The sequence below is a fragment of the Marmota monax genome, unplaced genomic scaffold, assembly GCF_021218885.2.
Source record: "Marmota monax isolate L192 unplaced genomic scaffold, Marmota_monax_Labrador192_F-V1.1 WCK01_AAM20220418_F8-fsc00051, whole genome shotgun sequence".
Taxonomy (NCBI): domain Eukaryota; kingdom Metazoa; phylum Chordata; class Mammalia; order Rodentia; family Sciuridae; genus Marmota; species Marmota monax.
In genome coordinates this window covers 11,870,169-11,893,920 of record NW_026695202.1, presented here as the reverse complement: position 1 = coordinate 11,893,920, position 23,752 = coordinate 11,870,169, and the positions used below count along the sequence as shown (strand labels likewise).

The window sequence follows — 23,752 nt, the reverse complement described above, 5'->3', positions numbered from 1 at the left end:
GCACGCGCGACCGGCCGCGGGGCATGCTGGGGGCGGTAGTCGTTCCCGAGCGTAGCGCCGTCGCGCCAGGACCGGGCTCGAGCGGCTTCGGAGACCGGCTCTTAGCCTGGAGGTGCCGAGCCCAACGCAGTTTGGAGAGAACCAGCAGTCCGCGCCGGGTGGGCGCAGCAAGGCCAGGGAACGGCCATTCCTTGCTAGTGCACAGAACACAGCTTGGTTCACTCTAACACAATTCAAAACAGATTGGTCGAGGTCATGACCAAGAAGTCCACCCTCCGCATGTGTGATGCTGGGCGCTCTGTCAGAGGGCCTGCTTCTGAGCCACGTAGCCTATTAACATTGAGCTCATCCATAAAATGAGAATGTGGACTTGCTAGGAGTCAACAGTCAGGAAAACGGTGGCCCATCTCTCCTATGCCTAGCTTGGAAAGAACATGCCTGAGAAAAATCACCCAAAGCTACCACACATTACAGAAATTTTCCCCAAGACTTTTCGCCCAATTCTGAACACGTAAATTTAGTTTGAGAGGTGCTTATTAACCTAAACAAGGACTCCTAATGGTGTTGACGGGTGGTATCAGAGCACAGGCAAAGGCTAACACAAGACAGTCTTAAATCACGCCCTCACTGTACCATGCGTGATCTACCAAGCATTTTGGCAAGTCTTTGAAACACTTATGTGATGAAAGCAGGGTGAATTGTATCATTCCCATTTTATGGAAGGAGGACCAGGCCAAAATAAGAGCTAATTAAATGGCAGAACAGGTTCTGAACCTATTTTTTTTAAGATTACTTTTCTTCCCAATCACAACACTGCTTGGAATTCTGCCTTTAAAAGAAATCACATTAATGGTGCTGGGGATTTGGCTCAAGGGATATAGCGCTGCATGAGGCACTGGGTTCGATTCTCAGCACCACATAAAAATAAAATATTGTGTCCACCTAAAACTAAATATATATATATATATATTTTTTTTAAATCACATTAAAGTACAGAGCATGGTGGCCCACACTTGTAATCCCATTAATTTGGGAGGCTGAAGGAGGAGGATCCCCAGGTTGAGGTCTCAAACAAAACAAAACAAAACAAAAAAAATTGGGGATGTAGCTGGGTGGTGGAGCACCCCTGGGTTAAAATCCCCAGTACTGCAAAAGAAAAAATAACCTTAAAGCAATGAATACTAGATCTCCCTCGTCTTCCCAACCTCACCAATTTTTTTTTTGTTGTTGTTGCAGTACTGGGGATTAAAGCCAGGGGTGCTTTACCACTAAACTACATTCTCATTTATTATTAAGACAGGGTCTCAAATCGGGCTCATCATTTCTGCCTACATTTCCAACAGACATCATAGAAAACTAAAGATATGTCAATGCTTCTAAAGTGCTTCTAGCACTTCACTGGCACTCCAGTGGAACATTTGTTAGAGCTTAATACTGACTCTAAAAGCCATGCAGACATCCCTTTTAAGGAATGGGAGACTAACTTCATGAAACATTAATTTGTAAATGTTTTGTAGGAATTCCACTCACACACAACTTCCATTACTTAGATGAGAGAAAGAAAAATGTCAAATTTTTAAAAGCTTCGTAGGACACAGCACCCAGGACGAGGCCCTTCTTGATTCTGGCAATGCCAGATGGGTGTAGATGGAGCCAGGTATACTGTAACAATCTGCCAAGCACCACTCAAGTAAGAATACACATCTGCGCCATGGTGAGTGAACATGAACTATTTCACCAGCTAAAACCCAAGGTCAGCAGTGTGGAGTTCTTGTAATTGAAAAGTTGCACCATTTCAAGAGCACCTTTTCCCAGTTTAATTTACAAAATTTAAAGTACTCAGATGTTGAATTACATCTTACTTATTGAGGAGTCTCAAACTGCTTTGCATAGTTTGCTTTCTGCATCAGAAACACAAACAGACTGTCTTGCTCACTACTGTAATCCCAGTGCAGATGGGCACGGAAAAAAATTCTTGGTGGGGCTAGGGTGTAGCTCAAAGGTAGAGTGCTTACCTAGCATGCAACAGGCCCCAGGTTCTACCACCAGCACCACAAAAACAAAACCCAATAAAAAAATTTGTATAAAATCTAGATCAGAAATAAAAAATAAAAAGTACTTGTTTCTTTTTCTTCTTTGTGTGTGTGGGGGTACCGGATATTGAACCCAGGGCCTTGTGAATGCAAGGCAAGGACTCTACCAACTGAGCTATAGCCCCAGCCCAAGTACTTGTTTCTTTAGGTACCACAAAAAAATATGGAAACAGGATTTGGCTAGTTTGTCCAGCCTTGAAATAACAATTCTTCTGGCCTCAGCCTCCTGAGTAACTGGGATTACAGGTGTACACCATCACATCCAGCAAAGAAATGAAGCTTTTTAAACACAAAGAATACATATATTACTTTTTCCTTGGGAGGATCACAAAACTTTGAGGCCACCTAAGGCAATTTAATAGTTGGTAGAGTGCTTGCCTAGCATTCACAAGTTCCTGGGTTCAATCCCTAGCACCACCACCAAAACCAAACAAACAGAACTCCTAAGGCAATTTAATAAGACTCTTAGAAACAGTGAGACCCTGTCTCAAAATAAGAAATAAAAGACTGGGGATGTGGCTAAGTGATGAGAGCCCCTGGGTTCAATCCCTCTTACCAAAACAAAAGCAAAAACAGAGCAATTCACTTGTTTAATAAACTATGGGATAGATTCTTCTTTAATTTTTATGTTTGGATTTTTTGTATTATAGTATGTTTCAAGTACTTTCCTATACTCTATCCTGATTGCATTTAAAAAACGGATGTTGTTGGGGGGCTGGGGTTGTGGCTCAGCTGTAGAGCACTCGCCTAGCACTGGGTTCAATCCTCATCACCCATAAAAATAAATAAAAGGTATTGAGTCGATCTACAACTAAAAATTTTTTAAATAATGGCTGTCATATAAAACTATGGTAGAGGTATAATACTTTCCTGTAGTTTTATACTTTAATAGATTACTTTGCTGTGCCCTAGAGTCATAGCAGTGACAGTTTATTCCAGGAGAGAAACTGGAATGGCTCCATTCTCCCACCCAACCTCATATACAAGTGGCCACTTAATCCCTCCATTAGATATGAACTGCATTTCCCAGGAATTCCACTGTGGGAATTAATGAAAGGGGGTTTGCAGTAGTTTCTAAAGATGCCCTTAAACCTCTTATTCCATCCTGAGCTGGAATGTCGCCTAACCATAATTTATGCCCCACTATGGGAGAAAAAGTCCCAAGACCACCACAGAACTTGCAGAATCAATTAAGGTTAAGTCAGAATCGGAAAGGCCAGGGCTGGGGCTGGGGCTGAGTGGTAGAGTGCTTGCTTCACACATATCAGGCACTGGGTTCGGTCCTCAGCACCACGTAAAAAATAAATGAATAAGTAAAGGTATTGTGTTCAGCTGCAGCTTAAAAAAAAGATTAAAAAATAAAGAATCTGAAAGGCCAGATCAAGCATGACTTTTCTAAGGCTAAAGAACCTTATTATGAGTAGTGATATACAAAGCCTTGTAGCTGAATTGTTTTCATACACTCAAAAATTAATTTCTCTGCCAGGCATAGTTGTGCACACCTATAATCCCAGAGCTCAGGAGACTTGAGACAGGAGGATCACAAGTTCAAAGCCAGCCTCAGCAACAGCAAGGGGCTAAGCAACTCAATGAGACCCTGTCTATAAATACAATATAAAATAGGGCTGGGATGTGGCTCAGTGGTTGAGTGCCCTAGCAAAAAAACAAAAACAAAAAAACTAATTTCTCATTTGACCTTCTGTCCAAGTAGCACGTACAGACCATCTAGTATCTCTGAAGTGATGATCTTGAAATTCTAGCCAGAAACCCAGCTCCATTTCTTCAGTTTGGACTTTCCATGAAGGCAGATTACCATCTACACTCACCAAACTACATTTTTCAGAAGACAGGCCTCTTAAGAATTTCCTTATACATAGCACTCATGAGGTAAAGATGTCATACCACATTCAGAGCAGAGAAACCAAGCTTAGTTTTGATTTCTAGTTACATTTAGAACTAACTAAATTAATGAGTTAAATTTGTGTCCAGTTGACTACATTTGGTAAGAACACATCTTGGTGAGGAATGATGGTGCACGCCTGCTGGAGGCTGAGACAGGAGGATCGTGAGTTCAAAGCCAGCCTCAGCAACTCAGCAAGGCCCTAAGCAACTCAGCGATACCCTGTATCTAAATAAAATATAAAAAAGGGCTGGGGATGTGGCTCAGTGGTTAAGTGCCCCTCAGTTCAATCCCCGGTACAATAATAATATAAATCCACATCTTAGGTACAATTCCAGTCTCACCTAACCCTCACACCCAACCAGGATCTATACCATTCCAGAAAATTCCAACTCTTATGCTTCTACTTGACATGTTATGTTTACAAACATCAGGCTCTCTGGGATTTTTTTTTTTTTTTTGTACCAGGGATTGAACTCAGGGGTACTCAACCACTAAGCCACATCCCCAGCCCTGTTTTGTTTTATTTAGAGACAGGGTCTCACTGAGTTGCTTAGCACCTCGCCATTGCTGAGGCTGGCTTTGAACTCAAGATCCTCCTGTCTCAGCCTCCCAAGATGCTGGGATTATGGGAAAGTGACACTGTGCCCAGCTGTCTCCTGGTTCTTGACTGAAATCTAGGATTACCAAGGGAAGAGGGCAACAAATGCCCAGGTGTTCACAGTTGAACCAAAAGCTAGCTGACCCAAGATCCATTTAGATCTTGGTGTCCAGATGATCCTGAAGTTTGCTCACATTGGCTGTGAATTTAAATTAAAACCTTAAACAAGAGACAAGTGTTCTCTCTTTCAGCCAATCTGTAGCTCACCCAAATACCTCTAAAATGTTACATGGGAAAATAAGGTTATATACTATTATACTTAAGAGTATAATTACAAGTGTATTAAATATAAAAGGAACAGGCCAGGCACAGTAGTGCTTACCTCTAAGCCCAACTGCTTTGAAGGCTAAGACAGGAGGATCATCAAATTTAAAGCCAGCCTGGGTGACTTAGGGAGACCCTGTCTCAAAATTTTAAAAAGATGGGGATATAGCTCAGTGGTAGAGAACTTGCCTAGCATCCTAGCATGTGAGGCCCCAGGGTTTCATTGGCATTGGTGAGGAGGGAGGGGAATAGAGGAGGAAAGAAAAAAAAACAAAGCCACCTGTTGAAATTACCCAGCAAGAAAAATATGCCAAACCCCCAGTTACTGCAGATTAGAAGCTTACCAGAATTGCACAACAAGGTTTTTATCTGTTTCCTTGTTTTCTATGAGGAAACTTTCTTTCCTCCCTCACAACATTCCCAACAATTAGGTAGCTTTCAGCTTCTGCCTGAGCTGACGAGGAGGGGAAGTCTCACTCTTAACCATTCCAATGTCTGGATCCAAACCTGTCTCAGACTTTTAATAATGGGTACTCAGCCAGACACAGTGGCACACACCTGAAATCCCAGCAGCCTGAGAGGCGAGGAAGGAGGATCACAAGTTCAAAGCCAACTAACTAACTTAGAGAGGCCCTAAGCAATTTAGTGAGACCCTGTCTCAAAGAGAAAAAAGGAGCTGTGGATGTATGCTTAAGTATCCCTGGGTTCAATCCCTGGTTACAAAAAGGAAAGAAAAAAAAAATGAAAAAGAAAAATACTGATCTGATCTCGTTGGGCTTTAAAAAAAATTATACACATATTTTAATTGTAATTGGACACAATACCTTTATTTATTTTTATGTGGTACTGAGGATCGAACCCAGGGCCTTACACGTAGTAGGTGAGCACTCTACCACTGAGCCACAACCCCAGCCGCTGATCTTGGTTTTAACTCTTATGACAAAAGATAATCAAGTCACTCTTCCTCCATGCAATATTAGTATTGTTGATGTGTTTTTTCCTGTCTAGAATAGAAGACAGGCCTCTTAAGAATTTCCCTATACATAGCACTCATGAGGTAAAGATGTCATACCACAATTCAGAGCGGAGAAACCAAGCTTAGTTTTGATTTCTAATTACATTTAGAACTAACTAGGGGGGCTGGGGATGTGGCTCAATCAGTAACACGCTCTCCTGGCATGCATGTGGCCCGGGTTCGATCCTCAGCACCATATACAAAACAAAGATGTTGTGTCCGTGGATAACTAAAAAAAATAAATATTAAAAATTCTCTCTCTTTCTCTCTCACTCTCTAAAAAAAAAGAACTAACTAAATTTAACTAGTTAAATTTGTGTCCAGTTGACTACATTTGATAAGAACACATCTTGGTGGGGATGAGTTACTTTACAACAAAATCTTCTTTGGATGTTGGTGCTCTGGGTTACCCTTAGATCAGGAACTGTTTTCTCAGTTCTGGCTCATACTGAGTTAAAAGCTGATTTAAATTTATCCTTGTTAGATGAAATCTTAGTTATTCTCCTAATTCTGGGTCATATGTAAATCTTCTAAACAACAGGTTTTTTTCAGCCAGGGACCTTAGAGCACCTGTAATACCAGCAACTCAGGAGGCAGAGGCCAGAAAGTCAAAAGTTTGAGGCCAGACTCAGCAACTTAGTTTGAAAAAAAAAAAAAAGGCCAGGGAATGTAGCTCGGTGGCAGAAAGCTCTGGGTTCAATCCCAGTACATATCAATTTAAGGTAACAATTATTTTTTTAAAACAAGGCACTACAGTAACATTACTTTCATGTGTCAGCAATAAAGTTAACAAACCAGCAATGATTTTTCATTTAATTCTCTTCCAACTCTACAAACATAATTCTGCTTTCACCTTCATCACACTTTCATATGGTTTTAACAGGGGATATACCTCCTCTTCTAAGAATCTCTGTACCTGCCAAAGAGGAAAGCAAAAATACAAAATAAAATGTTCAGGAAGTATTAGCATCAGTTGATATCACTAAGATCTAATTTAATAAGGCTTTATTCCAACACTGAGCATCTGTTTTCCTCAAATGCCTATCAAAAATCTCTCCCTAGCTGGACACAGTGGCACACGCCTGTAACTCCAGCAGCTTGGGAGGCTGAGACAGGAGGATCTCGAGTTCAAAGCCGGCCTCAGCAATGGTGAGGCACTAGGGTCAATGAGACCTTGTCTCTAAATAAAATACAAAATAGGGCTGGGGATGTGGCTCAGTAGTCGAGTGCCCCTGAGTTCAATCCCCAGTATCCACCCCGCCAAAAAAAAACCTCTCCTTAGCCAGAGGCAATTCAATCCACAATGCCCACATAGACCACCTTCCTCCAGCCCAGCCCAACCTATGTTCCGTGAGATGGCCTCACCATTTCCACCCAGCTTCCATGAGGGTATTCTTGGTTCCTCCTCCTCCCCTGCCCCACTTGACCAGCTGCCAAGTGATGAACCTCCTCTTCACCCCCTTATCTATGTCTACTACAGATAAGACTAGTCTTTTCCCAAAAGCTAAGAGAAAATGACATAACATTTTAAGTACTTACCTTACACTAAGCACTACGCATTTCAACCCTTACAATACTGCTGTGAGATGAAAAGAATACCAAGAAATCCAGAGCAGGGAGATACTTAAGGCAACTCAAAACAGCCAAATCTTTAAACAGCTTTTGCCACCAATGTATTCTGACTTCTAACTAGCCTCCTAGTTAAAAGAGCACTAACAAGAGTAACCTCTATTCTTCAATTCAACAGGGTAAAGAGGGGAAGACTCCTCAGGCTTCTGATGGATGCTTACCTGCTGGGGGGCACGACCAATGAAAGAAGAAGGATCCAGTAAATGCTGCAACTGGGAGTGAATGGGACTGAAGTAGGCATCAGACTGGATTCGTTCTATGAGGTCATTGTCATCTCCTTCCTGCTTAACAACAGTAGCTGCTTGCTGGGAAAGCACTCTAATTTTCTCATGGCAATCCTAATGGGAAAAAAAAGTGGTAGTGTTAGTTCACTAATAACTGTGTTTGAACACACTTGAAAAGTCATTAGACACTTCACAACAAAACTGTTCCAGGCGGAGATGGTGCCCTCAGTCTGTACATATCTCAACTCTGACCACATCTTAGGAAGATCTTGAGACGGATGATCCTCTTCTCAAAACCCTCATGAACTTTTTGCTCTTGCTTCCGCTCACTTCCTACGGAAACCCAAACCTAATTCCTTCACTAAGGTTGATCTTTTTCTACAAATGAGACAGACACACACTTTTTTTTTTGGTACTGTGGACTGAACTTAGGGGTGTTTACAGCTGAGCTATATCCCCAGCCTTTTTAAATTTTTTGAGATATGTCTTGCTAAGTTGCTGAGGCTGGCCTTGAACTTGCAGTCCTCCTACCTCAGCCTCCTGAGCCACTGGGATTATAGGAATGTACCACCACACCAGGCAAGTGATTTTTTTTTTTTTTTTTTTGGTGCTTCTGGGGATTGAACCCAGGACCTCACATATGCTAGGCAAGCACTGTACCACTGAGCCACATTCATTTTTTAATAAACTGAGTATAACACAATCTCTTTCCAAAGATGGCAGAATATAGTCACTGTGCCAGGAACGATGGATGGCACACACCTATAACCCCAATGACTTGGGAGGCTGAGGCAGGAGGAGCACAGGTTCAAGTCTAGCCCCAGCACTTAGTAAGTTCTAAATCAACTTACATCCTGTCTAAAAATAAAAAAAATAAAAAGGGCTGGAGATGTAGCTCAGTGATAATGTGCCCGTGGGTTCAATTCCCAATACCAAAAAAAAAAAAAAAAGAAAGGAAGGAAGGAAGGACTAATGAACAAATGAATGAATATAGTCACTGTTCTATGCCAATACTATGACAGAAGGTCATGAAAGAAAAGCCTTTCTTCAACAGTTTTTCTAAGGGAAGACAGCAGGAACTCTCAATTTTTCCAAGAGCATGAGGGGCTGCACACCTGGCGGCTACCCCCAGCTTTGACCATGGCCATGATGATGTTCTCTGTAGCCATGAAAGGCAGTTCCTGCCTAATGCGCCGTTCAATGACCTAGAAGAAAAGAAAAGGTGAATGAGCAAGACAGACACCTCAAGAAAGTATATACATAGAAAGATACCAACTTCGTCAAGTAAAATACAAAGCAGGGACATGGACTACCATTAGTTACAAATGGAGAGAAATGAGTTGTTTTATTCTGAACTGTATTGTTTACTTTTTTTTTTTTTTAAACTCCCTTCCACCCCCACCAAATCCAGAGATCGACTGATTTCAGTACTGGGGACTGAACCCAGAAATCATCTACTACTGAACTACAACCCCAGCCCTTTTATTTTTGAGACAGGGTCTCACTAAATTGCCCAGGCTGGACCGGAACTTGATATTCTCCTGCCTCAGCCTCCTGAGCAACTGGAATTACAGGCATGCACCAATACACCCAGTTACTTTGATTTTTAAAATCAAAGTAAACTTAATTTTCAGAAGCTGCTTCATAGGAACAGCTCCTAAAACCTCAAATTTGTTAATTCAGTGCTCTACTCTAAGAACTCGAGTATAAGATTGAAATGTAGGCCAGGTGCAATGGTGCATACCCGTAATCCCAGAGGCTCTGGAGGATAAGGCAAGAGGACCACGAATTGAAAGCTAGCCTCAGCAGCAACTCAGTGAGACCCTGGCTCAAAATCAAAAGTAAAACAGGCTGAGGATATGGCTCAGGGGTTAAATGCCCCCAGGTTCAATCCCTGGTACAAAAAACAAAACAACAACAACAACGACAACAACAACAACAAAAAAACAGCTCCAGGTTAAGAGAGACACCCTATGGACGAGAATAAAACACTCACCCCAAACACACACTCCAGAGAACTCTCCTTCCCACATTCCAACCCCCCCAATACTTTACTTTTAATCCAGGCATCTTACTTTGGGGTACACCACCAGTCCTTCAGAAATGTTTTGTAATGTGTTCAATATAGTATCTGCCGTAAGAAATGCCTCAGCCAAACAGATTCGTCTACAAAGCAAACAGCCATTCAGTTATCCCTACAAACAAATTCAATATCTTGGGCATGTCCCAAAGAGGTGCCCACTGGCTTTTCATGCTGTATGTACTGTTCAGGCAGTTTTCTTCATCAGTCTGTGACTTCCCCCACCCCATGTCCTCATGACCCTCAAAACTACCACATCTAGTCCAGACCACTCACCCCAGTGCCAGACCTTATCTGAGACATTCCCCTGGCTGACCCACAGGTACCTCAAACCCCAGCTTCAGCTTCCTCCTCATTGCCCCCTCCCTACTGCAAACCTGCTATCTCTCTTGGAGCTCCTCCTGCAGTAAATGCCACTGTCATCCCAATCATCAAGTTCTTTATATTAACCCCAGTCAAACACCAAGGCTAATCACTCTGCCTTTTTTTTTTTCGGGGGGGGGGGGGGTGTGTTGGGGGGGTGGGTATTGGATACTGGAGATCGAACCCTGGAACACTCTTAACACTGAACCATAACCCCAGTCCTTTTTAATTTAGTTTCAAGACAGGGTCTCACTAGGTACTAAGAATCTTGCTAGTTGGTGAGACAGGCCTCAAATTTGAGATCCTCCTGGCTCAGCCTACTAAGCTGCTGGGATTTCAGGTGTGTACCACCATGCTTGGCTCGAATTCTTTGTGAGGTCCAATGATCCTCCCTCAGCCTCCTAAGCACGTGGGACTACAGGAATGTCCCTCTGCACCCAGCTGCCTGACTCTGCCACCTCCTTTCTTTCCATTTACATAGCCACTGTGCCAACATGAGCTTAGAATTTTAAAAGCAGCCTTCTAACTTGTTCTGACAGGATCTGACTGATTCTACAATTTGTGCCAAGGTGTCTTAGCAGGCAAATCAGATTAGGTCACCACCTGATAAAAATTACAGTTGGCCTCTGTAACCAAGCATGCAGCACCCATGGATTCAGCCAACTTTGGATGGAAAATATTCAAAAAAGAAAAAGAGGCATCAGTATGAACACACATATTTTTTTCTTGACATTAATCCCTAAATAATGCAGTATAACAAATACTTACATAGCACTTATACTATATTAGGTATTATAAGCAATCTAGAGATGATTTAAAGTGCCTGTATAGGTTCCATGCAAATACTACCCCATGTTATATGAGGGACTGGAGCTTCTGAAAATTTGGGGTTTCTATGAAGGGCCCTGAAAATAATCCCCTCAGATTGTAAAGGACAACTTTATAAAAGGCTAACTTCTGAAGGGAGTTCACATGAGCTAGTTTTAACTACAACATTCTTTTCCACTCAAGAAATCCCAATATTATGCAAACAACAAGAGTACTGTGTGAATCTGCTTTGAATGCGTACTAGAAAACCATGTTCATATTAGTACCTTATAGGTATTTATAAACTCCTTCTGACCCATCATATGACTAATAAAAATGTTGTTACGATTTTAGATTCTAATACTCATTAACCATTATCTGCTATTAGTTCACAGAGTTACAGAGCCTATGAGGCCCTCCATAAACTGGCTACTGCCTGTAATCCTGTCCTGCATCCTATCACATTTGACTTCAATCCTCAGTGCTACCCAGCTATTAGTAACTTAAGGTGTTCTTTCTCCTGCCTTTAGCCTTTAAACATGATTCTTATCTTGTCTTAAATGTTTGAAGCCAGCCAGGTGCAGAAGTGCACAACTGTAATCGTAGTGACCCAAGAGGCTAAGGCAGGAGGATCACAAGTTTGAGGCCAGCCTCAGCAACTTAGTAAGACCTTCTTTTTTTTTTTTTTTTAAAAAAAAAAAAAAAGGAAGGGGGGATTTGGGGGTTCAGATGGGTCTCAGTGGTAAAATGCCCAAGTTCAATCACTAGTGTCTCCACACACACCCCCACCCCCAAAGAAAAGTCTGAAACTTTTCCTTGTTCTGCCAACACTATTCCCTCCTCTTTCCTCCAAAAGTACCCTGTATACATTAAATCATTATCACCACATTATTTTTTGCTTTCAGATAGGGTGTCTACCTGTTGTCCAGGCTGGCCTCAAATTCCTAAGCAATCCGCAGCCTCCTGAGTAGCCAGGACTACAGGCATCCACCACCATACCCAGCTCACATTGTTCTTTTTCTTCACTGCAGTCCTGCAGATGGACTGAGCCTTGTGCATGCTAGGCAAATGCTTTATCTCTAAGCCACACCCTTAGCCCTCACTACGAGATTTCAGAGGTGCTCAAATATGTCCTTTTTAGTTTATTTTTTAGTATTGCAGATTTAGCCCAGAGTTTCATACATGCTAGGCAAGTGTTCTACCACTGAGCTTGTACATCCCAAGTCTAACTGATCTTTTGAGATAGGTCTCCCTAAATTGCCCAGCCTGGCCTTAAACTTGTGATCTTCCTGCCTGAGCCTCCTGAGTAGCTTGAATAATAGATGTGCCACCATGCCAAACTCAAATATTTATCCTTTTGCTTCCAGGCCCATTCTTTTGTCCTATTCACAACACACTATAACATCCCCGTCACTGACCGGTTGGCACTATCATCCAGTGTGCGTTCAAACCACTGCACAGAAGCTGTCTGCAGTGGATCCATGAGAAGGGTCATCAGGTGACGGGCAAGGCTGCAGCAACGTTCTGAGCGCATGGGGTTCCTCTTGTATGGCATTGCACTCGAGCCTGTCCATGAAAGACAACAAGATGCAAAGGCAGAAAGACTTCAGGGGACAGGGTGCCTGCCTCTGGGTGAGCTCTTAGCACATGTTCATATGCCTCTCCAGTAGCTGTGATGCTCCCAGGTCTCCACCTAACACTCACCAATCTGCTGTTTTTCAAACGGCTCCTCCATCTCCTTGAGATTTGCCAGGAGGCGTATGTCAGTGCAAATCTGGAGGAAAGCAGAGGAACAGGCATCATTTCACATGTTTGGTACACAGGACAGTAAGGTAGGAGGTGGGATGAGTCTGGAGAGAAGGTGAGCTCTTTATTTGTGCCAATGCTGAACTGAACACCACACCCTATCCAAGAGCACCTGGGAGCATCTCACTCAGGCTTGTTGGGATGACAAGTTAAAGGAGCAGGGAATGCTGTTGTGAAGCACTACTTAAGACATCTTGGAATGGCAATGGCAAGATTAATCTTAACACAAACCTCAAAGAGATGGACATTTTACAATCCTTGCAATAAGTGCTTTTTATTTTTTATGGTACTGAGCCCAGGGATTCCCTACCATTGAGCTACATTCCTGGCCCTTTTTATTTTTTGATATTAGGTCTTAATAAGTTACTAAGGCTAGTCTTGAATTTGCAATCCTCCTGAGTAGATTACAGGCATGTGCCACCATGTCCAGTACTGAAGTAACTCTAAAGAGAATGCTGACACTACTCTTTCCCTTTGATACCCCTTAATATAAGGGCTCCGTTTACAGGTCCCAAATTATTAAAATTGAAGTATGATTGAGAGGCAGGATTGGGTGAAAGTCTGAAGTTGATTCAGTCTGCTATGGTGTCCAAAGATCCCATTTCATGGTAAATCTCACCTTGTGCACTGATGCTCCCAAGCTAGCCAGCACAGACAACACCTCGATGTCTACTTTTCGTGTGTATGTCTGCCCTGTGATGATAAAAGCCCTAGATATAAATAGAAAACAGAGTTGTTATAACCTCAAAACATGACTCTTCAACAAACAAAAGCAGATACTAGGCAACATGGAGATACCACGTAGTGTGCTCAGTCCCACTGAACCCAGAGGACCTGACCAGTAAACCAGTAAACTGCTCCTAAACAAACTGTTGTTTCACCCTTTTTACTAGTCCTTAGGAAGCTGTCCTTACCCAATGAAGAATGTGACCTAGTGTGCCCATATTCTGCCAAAGCTTGAAGGAAATGTCTGGCAGAAGCAGCCATGGAGCCTACTAGACCTCAGTTGAAATGGTCAGGTTTAGACTAACCCAATGAAGTCCCCAGGAAAGAAACAAAGAAGAGAAGGCTATTTTGAAGAATTCAGAAATAAATAGTTTCCTTTTTTCTTGCAAATTGAAAGAGAAGAGAATCCAGGACAGCAGGTATAACTCAGCAGAGCACATGCGTAGCATGAATGTGGCCTTAAGTTTACTTCTCTATACTGCAAAGAAAAAAATTAAAAAATAATTCAGGTCATAAGAAAATAAAACCCAGGTCAGAGATTGAAGAAAATGGGTAGAACTAAGAGAAAAAAGGCCAGAAAAGTAACTATCAAATTATTAGTAAAATGAATACAGGCCTGTTATCAACTTATCTGAGAGGCCGACACTTTCCCCACATACCTACCTCTTAAACCCTGCCTTTTCTGTCACCATCTTGTCCAGCTGCTCCACCTTGGAGAGAAAAGACACATCCCAATAGAAACCCAGGAGTCCACTGTGAGTGTACATCAACAATACATCCTGCCTTGGCCTTTGGACTTCCTTACAGACTATTCCGGGATCAATCTCCGTCCATTCTGGAGGCCAGCCTTATTTCTTGGGCTGTCACTAACAAGTTTATGCATTTCCCAGGTCACTTTCAGAATACCTTTTGGTGATCTCCCTCGAAGAGCTGCAAGAAGCTAGCCTGAGTGCCAGTGGTGCCCTTCACTCCACGGAAGCGCAGGTCATCACGGACCCGCTTCAAATTCTGGAGATCCATGCAAAGATCTTGAATCCAAAGACAGCAACGTTTTCCAACTGTGGTCAGTTGGGCAGGCCTGAAAACAACCCAAAGAGAACACATGAAGGTCTCACACCAAGGTGTACCTTGACAAAGGCTTCATGTCTTCTTTGAATGAGCCATTATCTCTTTTATTTGGTAGTGGGGATTGAACCCAGGGACGCTTTACCACTGAGCCACATTGCCAGCCCTTTTTCTTTTTTATTTTGAGACAGGGTCTCACTAAGTTGCTGAGGCTGGCCTCAAACTTGGAAATCTCGTTGTTCAGACCCCAAGCTATTTGAGATTACAGGTGTGCCCAAACATGCCCAGCAGCCATTACCTCTTGGAAGCTGGTTGACAAAAAGTTAAGAATTGACAAAACCAGTGAAGACAAAACTAGAGCTAAAAGTTTGAGCAAATAATAATTAAGGAGGATCCTGAAGACTCCCGAGGGCCTCCAGTTATATTGCTATTAGTGTACAAATTCAAAGAAGCCCAGAGAATTTCCAAGTGGCTCTTTCCTAAGGAACTGAATCTGGGCAGTTCCCTTCCAGCTGACAGAGCCAGGGCAAACAATGGACTCTGGAGTTCTAGTCTGCAACACAAAAAGTTTCCCAAAATAACAAGGAAAAAAAATTCCTCTTGATTGGTAGGGAAAGAAACTAGTCCCTTTACAAGAACTTCAACTTGCCGAGAGTCATTTTGTTTCCAGGGAGTCACTGTGAATATCAAGGAGGGAAGCTGGGACCAGGCAGCAGGACACATCTACTCTATACCTTGGGGGAAGTGAAATGAAAAGCTATGTAACACTAAGGGAAACATTTCACCAAAGTAGTAGGGGACATCCCTGTAGACTGAGTTGCCAGTGGAAGCTTGAGGCCATTCCAGGCAGGTACAGGGAGGAACAAATTAGCAGAATAAAGTCAGGCAGCATGCCTGAAATCCCAGCTACTTAGGAGGCTGAAAGCAGGATCACCAAGTTTAAGGCCAGCCTTTTGAGACCTGTCTCAAAATAAAAAAGAATGGGGCTGGAGTTGTGGCTCAGTGGTAGAGCGCTTACCTAGCATGTGTGAGGTACTGGGTTCGATCCTCAGCATCACATAAAAATAAATAAATAAAATAAGGATAGTGTGTCCATCTACAACTAAAAAAATATTTTAAAAATAAATAAATAAAAATAAAAAAGGATGCAGCCTAGTGATACAGCACCTCTGAGCTTAATCCTCAGTATCCACCCCAGACCCCCACACCCCTAGAGAGAGAATGACACTGGAGAAGGCTATCTTGGATTGGTAGTAAAAGCAGCCTTTGTGAGGGCAAGCATGCTATGGAGAAAGGACTCTAACATAACAACCAATGGCTTTATTTCTGAAGTCTAAATCAATGTACTCATGGTTTGTTTCTGAACATAAAATATGATCATGCTGCAATATGTCCAAGTTCTAACAGCTAGTGACATCAAGGCACAGCACTATTAAGGTCTATAGTAGGCTTCTCACAAGCCACAGCACCCCCAAGTTAATCTCATGGTTTTTGTTCTTGTTAACTCCTGCTAATAGATTACTGGTATAAACAAACAAATTAATTTCATAGACTTATTCACAGCAGCATTATTCTACCATTATTCAAGGTAGAAACAAACCAAATACCTATCAACTGATGAGTAGGTAAACAAAATGTAGGCTATCCATGCAATGCAATGTTAATTGGCTAGAAAAAGAAATGAAGTTCTGACACATGCTACAAAATGAATGAAAACTGAAAAAATTAGGCTAAATGAAAGAAGGCAGTCACAAAAGGTGACACATTGTAAATGATTCCACTTATATGAAATGTCTAGAATAGGCAAATCCAAAGTCTCCCTTTTAACTGAAATCCATATACACATAAGAAATCCAATTCCCAAGAAGTAATCTTGTCACTTACTGGAAATGTGTAAAACCTAAGGTAGGCAGATTGGCATGTTCCTTAGCAAAATCGGCAAGCCGAGAGATCACTCTGGCAAGCTACAAAAGAGACCACGTGATGGAAAAATGGTGAATTCACAATGACTTCATCACATAATTAAGAACTAAACTTTTAGATGATTTTACATAAAATTAGACCTCCAACTCATGAAAGTTAGCATCCATACTTTTTCATTTTCATAATCTAAAGTGCCCTGATCTGTGATCATAACCATCAGCAATCAAAAAACTGAGTTGAGCCAGGTACAGTGGTGCATGCCTGTAATCCCATCTACCCAGGAGGCTGAAGCAAGAGAACTGTAAATTTAAGGCCAGCCTAGGCTTTAGTGAGACTATCTCAAAATAAAAAGGGCCGAGGCTATAGTTCAATGGTAAAGAGCCCCTGGTTTCAATCCCTAGGACTGCAAACAAAAATCTGGGTTGAAGCCAGGTGTGGCAGTGCACACTTTTGATCCCAGTGACTTAGGAGACTGAGGCAGGAGGATTATAAATTCCAGGCCAGTTTGGGCAACTTAGTGAGACCCCCATCTCAAAATAAAATAGAAAATAAAAGGACTTAGGGATATAGCTCAGCAGTAGAGTGTATGCCTAGCATGTGCCAGGCCCTGGGTTCAATCCCAAACACTTAAAAAACACCCAAACAACAAAAATAAGACAAAAAACAAACTGATTACCTAAAAAGTCACAAATTATTTTGTCAATTGTAGAAAAACAGAATAAAATCATGATCCTTACCTATATTCCAGCAACATGCCTCTCCTTACTTCCTTCATTTAAAAGGCTATGCTTTAAAAAGTATTCACTTACATTGTTTTAACTCAAGAGACAATTAGCTCTACACATTCAATATGGGAACACTGACCTGAGAAAATGATGAGATTAGTATTATGTTTTGTAATATAATTCCCCATCTCTTGTCAGAGGGAAATTGAGAGCTGCCCATCTCTTACCTTCGGCAAAAGCAGGTCAAAAGCATTTCTAAGAATAATCAAGTCCTGCAAAGAAAAATAGAATGGTCGCTTTATCAAACAGTATTTTTACCTAACACTTTCTGACCATCACAGCTGGGTTTCTTAGCTAGCAGCTAAATCACCTTTAGCAACCCACTGTATATGCCAGAAGATGCTAACAAAGATGGGTCTTTTCAGATTATTGTTTCAAATGCACAGTAGGACTTCTGGGATTCACTGTAGCAGAAGCTTCACATTTATATGTATGTTGTATCTACAAATGACTAAAAAATGTGCAAGTCAATGTATTTGTATCTATTCAGAGGATTGCCTGAGGCTCTCAGAAACTGCCATATGTTCCCATTCTACTACTTTTCTCCTCCTTTTTTCTAACCATAGTTGCTAACAAGGAAAGGCACAGACTAGAACATCAAGGTTTAGAAAACTTAAAGCTGCTCCTGAGGGAGAGTAGAGATGTATTTCAGACAACTCCAACACATGCTTATACATGACAATAACTGCTGAGACCAGCTACACACTGGGTATTTTTTTGTGGGTACTGAGGACTAAATCCAGCCTTGACTAGGCTGCACTCCGACCCTACAATGGGCACATTTTTAAAAAGAATCTTTCCAAGAAGACTGTTTTTCTATTATCTGACCAATTACATAGATGCCTGTAAGTGGGCTGGATGTAACTTAGCAGTAGGGTACTTGCTTAACATGTGAGGTCCTTTCCAGCATGAGGAGGGGTCAAAGTATTGACAGCAATTTAAGTTACTGGTCAAATTTCTTTTTCTTTCTTTCTTTCTTTCTTTCTTTCTTTTTTTTGTGATGCTGGCAATCAAACCTAGGGCCCATGCTTGCCAGACAAATGCTCCACCACTGAACCACATCCCCAGCCCACATTTTTTTTGTGTGTTTCTAAGGATTAAACCCAGGGGTATCTACCACTGAGCCATGTCCCCAGACCTTTTTATTTATTTCTTAAAAATATTATTTAGTGGGGCTGGGGATGTGGCTCAAGCGGTAGCGCGCTCGCCTGGCATGCGTGCGGCCCAGGTTTGATCCTCAGCACCACATACAAACAAAGATGTTGTGTCCGCCGAAAACTAAAAAATAAATATTAAAAATTCTCTCTCTTAAAAATATATATATATATATATATATATATTATTTAGTTGTCAGTGGATTTTTTTTTTTTTTAATATGTGGTGCTGAGGATCAAATCCAGGGCCTCACACATGCCAGGCAAGCAGTCTACCACTGAGCCATGCTCCCTTTTTATTCTTTGCTATAGGCACAATTTCATTTGTATAAAATCTCTGTAATGGGCAAAACTATAGAGACTGTTATGGTTTGGATGTGAGGTGTCTCCCAAAAGCTCATGGTGAGACAATGCAAGAAGGTTTAGAGGATAAATGATTGGGTTATGAGAGCCTTAACCAAATCTGTTAATTAATCCTGATGTTATTAATTGAGTGGTAATTGAAAGCAGACAAGGTGGCTGGAGGTGTTAAAGCACTGGGGGCATGGCTTTGAAATATATATTTGTATTTGGCAAGTGGAGATCTCTCTCTGCTTCCTGATCATCAAGTGAGCTGCTTCCCTCAGCCACACTCTTCCACCATGATGTCCTGCCTCACCATGAGCCCCAAGGAATGGAGCTTGCTGTCTATGGACTGAGACCTCTGAAACCTTAAGCCTACAAATAAACTTTTCTTTCTCTACAATTGTGCTGGTAGGGTTTTTTAGTCACAGGAGCAAAAAAGCTGAATAAAACAGAAACAGAAGGCAGGTCAGTGGTTTTCTGGGATAGGAGGGAGGAACAGGGACTGACTGCAAACTGGCAGGAAAGAACTCCTGGGAGATGTACTCAGAAACCAGTGTGTGGTGACGGCCGAGCAAATGCATTCATTTATTACCACTCACTGTACATTTAAAATGGTAAACTTCACTGAGTTTTTAAAACTGAGAAAAGTTGTCTAAAAATGGAAATAATAGCATCTATCTCTTATGGTGGTTGTGAAGTATAAACAAATAAAATAAAACCTATAATGTGGTCAGAAGAGAGCATGGTACCTAGTGAACTCTCAGGAAAATACTTGCTTTTACTTTTCCATGTTTGATTATAAGATGGCTTTACTAGTTAAGGGTTTCACTTAACAGTTATAGTCCTTTCTTTTCTAAAGCCACAGCAAATTTATAAAGAAGAATGCTTTGGAAAATTAAAATTTATACATGCATTGTAAAGACAAAGTCCTAAGAATAAACAACATGGGCTCTTACTGTGTTGTCTCCAACATAACAGGAGGTGGCACCCAGGTGAATAATGCCTGCAGCTTTTGGACAGCAGTGGCCAAATGTATGTACATGAGCCATAACATCATGTCGCAACTGCTTCTCTTCTTCAGCTGCCATTTTAAAGTCGATGTTGTCCAAGTTTAATTTCATCTCCTGGATTTGTTCATTTGTTATAGGCAAACCCAATGTCTGCAGAAGAGGCAAAATAAAGTCAAACAACCTCAGTGTCACAATTACTTGAAGTGACATTGAAAAAAAAAATGCTAGTGATAATCTACCACCCAATTCTCAAATTAAAATCTGGGGCAACCAACCTAAAAGTAAACAGGGGGAGAGGGGAATGGGGAAGGAGTACTGTGTGAAAGAACTTTGTCAATAAATCAAGGTAAATTATACCCTAACTAAATGCCAATATATAAAACAATCCTGATCTTGACTGTTCCCTCTGTCCCTACACCTCTTCTTGGCTTACTGCCTCCTATGTGCCAGCCTCTGGGCTCAATTGTCATTTACTCAGAGGTCTTCTCTGACTTTACTGTAAAACACCTTTGTGTCACTCTATCCTTTGGCCTGGTTTATTTATAACAGTTATCACCACATGACATTTTTTACATACTTACTGTCTTCCCAATCTAGAATATATGTATACTCTGTGAGAGGAAAACTGTTTTTCTGGGTTTGATTTTGATTTTTTTTTTTTTTTAAAAGACATGATCTCACTATGTTGCCCAGGCTAGTATTAAACTCCTGGGCTCAAAGGATCCTAGTGCTGGGAGTAGAGGAGTATACCACCATACGGCCCTCAAGTAGAGCTCTGTTTTATTTATTATTTAATCCTTAAGGTTTGTCACGTAAGTGTGGTACATTTACATTTAACCTAGATGGATTAACTCAGAGAAACCAAAATTAAGTATTCTGTAAACTTCACCAACAAATTATGTAGAACAATTCAGTACAGCTGAAAGCAATTCCCAGGATATAGCAATGAGAAAATAAACACATTTACATGTTACATTCATCTATCACTGGAAAAATTAGCCTACCCAAAAAGCAGGGGGCAGAAAAAAAAAAATGATATATTTAAGAAATCCCCCATCCCACCCCGGGGAGGGTAGTAATGAGGAAAGGTGATCATCCACATTCAGAACCCTGGATTCAAAATAATGAAGTTATTCAAATCTCACTTGAAATTTACAAGGCCTGACAGGTGTGGTGGCAGATTCCTATAGCCCCAGCAGTTTGGTAGTCTGAGGCAGGAGGATCACAAACTGGAGACCAGGCTCAGCAATTTAAAGAGGCCCTAAGCAACTTAGTGGGATCCTGTCTCAAAATAAAAAAGAAAAAGGACTAGGGATGTGAATCAGTAGGAGAACACTCCTGGGCTCAATCCCAAGTACCAAAAAAGAATTCAGTTCTTAGCCACATTTCAAGAGTTCAGTGACCATATGTAGCAGAACTGCCTGAGACCTAGATCATCACTAGATTTGACATCTCAGGGTTCCTTTTTAAGTAAAACAGGAGGGAGACACACTTTGGACATGTGCTTTCTCTCCCAAACTTTTTTTTTTTTGGCAGACACTTAAAGACAAGCAATGTATCTTGTCAAAACTTGTACTTTCTTCTCTACTGCAATTTTCTGCATTCCTCTTGGTCACTCATTTCCCAGTGGTTTTTCCTTAGTGCTTTTTCCTCTCAACCACTTAAGTAATGATGTAACTTATGCTGCTAATTTAGTTACTCTAACAAATAATCCAGATCAAAAATTATATGCATTCAGATAATGTGTAGACTAGACAATAAATGGTTTCAAGGACTGCTATCAATCTCAAAAGGACTGCTATCAATCTCATATACAGAATGGAATATCCAACAAGAAGAGTATATACAGTATATCTCAAAGCACAACTCATGATTAAGGTCCTACTGTTTACTATTATCCGAGCCAATAGTCCATAAATCTCTCAATACCTGTATTCCCTCAGACATGAACTGGCTAATAATACTTCCCCTACAAGGTTGTTTTGGGGCTTCCTGAGCTACAAAATGTAGTCTTATTTTGGGTTTTTACAGGGAAAACACAAAATTGGAGCAGCGATTGGGACACAGAAGGCACCTCATGAATGTCTGCCATAAGTATATCATTTGATGTTTGAAGCACAGTGATGGGGGCTAGGCAGGGAATCTAGGATCAAAGTTTCCTGTTTGGGGAGTTCCAGGTTCTAGGGTCCTAGACACTAACCAGACTGTTCCGTTTTTTACTTTGCCCTTTGCGAGGACATTGCAACCTTGCTTGTGGTGGCACTTTACTCTGAAACTTGAAAAGAAACATTACAGCTCTCTGGATCACTTTCAGTTTCCTTCATCTCTTGTGGGAAGGCCCCTCTGAACTTATTTCTGAAACGCACGGTTTGAGTAGCTGTACATGCTGCCTGAATAAAAGAAACCATAAATCGCATCTAATAAACTCCTACCCGGATCTTCCCTTCTCAGAGGCGAAGCAGAGCCCAGTGAACTGGAAAGAGTGGCCTAGAAAACACAGATTCTAGTGTTGTCGCTTACTTCACAAGCACTATGGAAGATGAAATGGCTTAAACGCTCAGCTCAGGCTCGGGACTTAACCCAGGTCCAAATCCCAGCTCCGCTCTTAATAGCTGGGGGGCTTACTGCAGACCAGGCGAGTTCCAGGTTTGGCTTTTCTCTGGTGCAATGAGCAGACACCTCTACCAAGCTTACGGGGTCTTTTACGGTAGGCAATGAGTTTTAGCGAGCGCAGTCAGAGGTGGACTGCAGCAGGAATGGCCTAGCAGCATTCCCTGAGAGGATACACTGCATTTCCCATCACTCTTCTGCGCATCAAACTCCCAGAACTAAGGATGGCAGGCAACAGGTGCGGCTCCAGGCTTCCTGCCCTTGTCCTCCTGGGGCCGCAGTTCCAAGAACGCCGAACACCAGACCTAAAATAGCCGGGCCCTGGCTCCCTGGCCAAGCCCACACTCGGCGCCCCGCCCAGCACGTGCTGGAGTGGAGCCACTTCTGCCCGCCCGTCCCTCAGTCCTGGGACCGTTACCTGCTCGGCCTCTGCCAGCCACAGCCAGAGCTGCCGCCACGTCCGGAATTTGTACCTGTCGCTAAACACGAAGCACATCTCGGGGCTGGCGTAGCGGGAAGCAAGCGGTGAGCGGTAGCTGTCAGGCGCGCCATGGTCGCCTCCCGCAGCCATTCCCAACAAGCGACACCACGAGAGTGATGAGGACGCGCAGGAGCGGAAGCGGAAGACAGGGAGGGCGTGACTTCCTTCACCGGGGTGGGACTTCCTCCGCGTGGTCCCGGCCCCCGGGATTCTGAGCGCTGGGGTCACTGGAGGATTCCAAGGCTTCTGCCACGTAGGGTTGCAGCGTTTTTCTTCGTTTACGAGAACCGTGAGCCTCTCTGCACCACGACTTTTCCATCCGAAAAAGGCACACTAAGATCTGTGTGGAGTCAGCAGTTCAGTGATGCCTGGTATACTCCGAACACCCTACTTCATTCCTGCTGCTTGCAGGGCACCAAGCTCCTTTCCGAGCAGCAACAAAGATGAACGAGGGAACTTGACATTTATTGTGTACCAAGTGGGCCCCTTGTGCCAAAATGCGATTAAAAATGGATTTCTGCCAGATTCCTCATGAGGGAAGTGCAAGAAGCTGAAAGACCGGCTGAGAGTCACCCAGCCAGTAAGCATGGCAGGACCTGAAACCCAGATCCGCCCCTCTTTGGACGCTGTGCTCACTTACCATGCCCAGGTCACACCATCCTCCCACCCCCGGGCTAGAGCACCTTTCTCTTCCAGTCCCAGCAGCTCGCAAAGCTGAGACTAGAGGCCAGCCTGGACAATTTAGTGGAACACTTTCTCAAAAATCTAAAGGGCTGGGGGTGTAGCTCAGTGGTAAAGTGCCCCCAGGTTC

At 42.4% G+C, this 23,752-nt stretch overlaps 1 protein-coding gene across 2 annotated transcripts; it reads right to left on the bottom strand.

The window, feature by feature from the left end:
• Positions 1-6,732: 6,732 nt before the first annotated feature.
• Adsl (adenylosuccinate lyase) lies at positions 6,733-23,075 on the bottom strand. 2 transcript variants are annotated; one of them, XM_046429262.1, is made up of 13 exons: positions 22,879-23,075; positions 19,797-20,000; positions 17,509-17,553; positions 16,518-16,597; positions 14,475-14,646; positions 14,232-14,278; positions 13,462-13,552; positions 12,741-12,810; positions 12,455-12,602; positions 9,862-9,952; positions 8,902-8,991; positions 7,724-7,900; positions 6,733-6,849 (listed from the first exon to the last, which is right to left on the bottom strand). In XM_046429262.1, the coding sequence occupies exons 1-13, from the start codon at positions 23,029-23,031 to the stop codon at positions 6,763-6,765; spliced, it is 1,455 nt and encodes a 484-aa protein (XP_046285218.1). In that variant the 5' UTR covers positions 23,032-23,075; the 3' UTR covers positions 6,733-6,762. The 2 variants fall into 2 exon arrangements, with proteins under 2 accessions (XP_046285218.1, XP_046285219.1); XM_046429263.2 differs by lacking the exon at positions 22,879-23,075 and adding an exon at positions 22,371-22,394.
• Between the last annotated feature and the right edge of the window lie 677 nt (positions 23,076-23,752).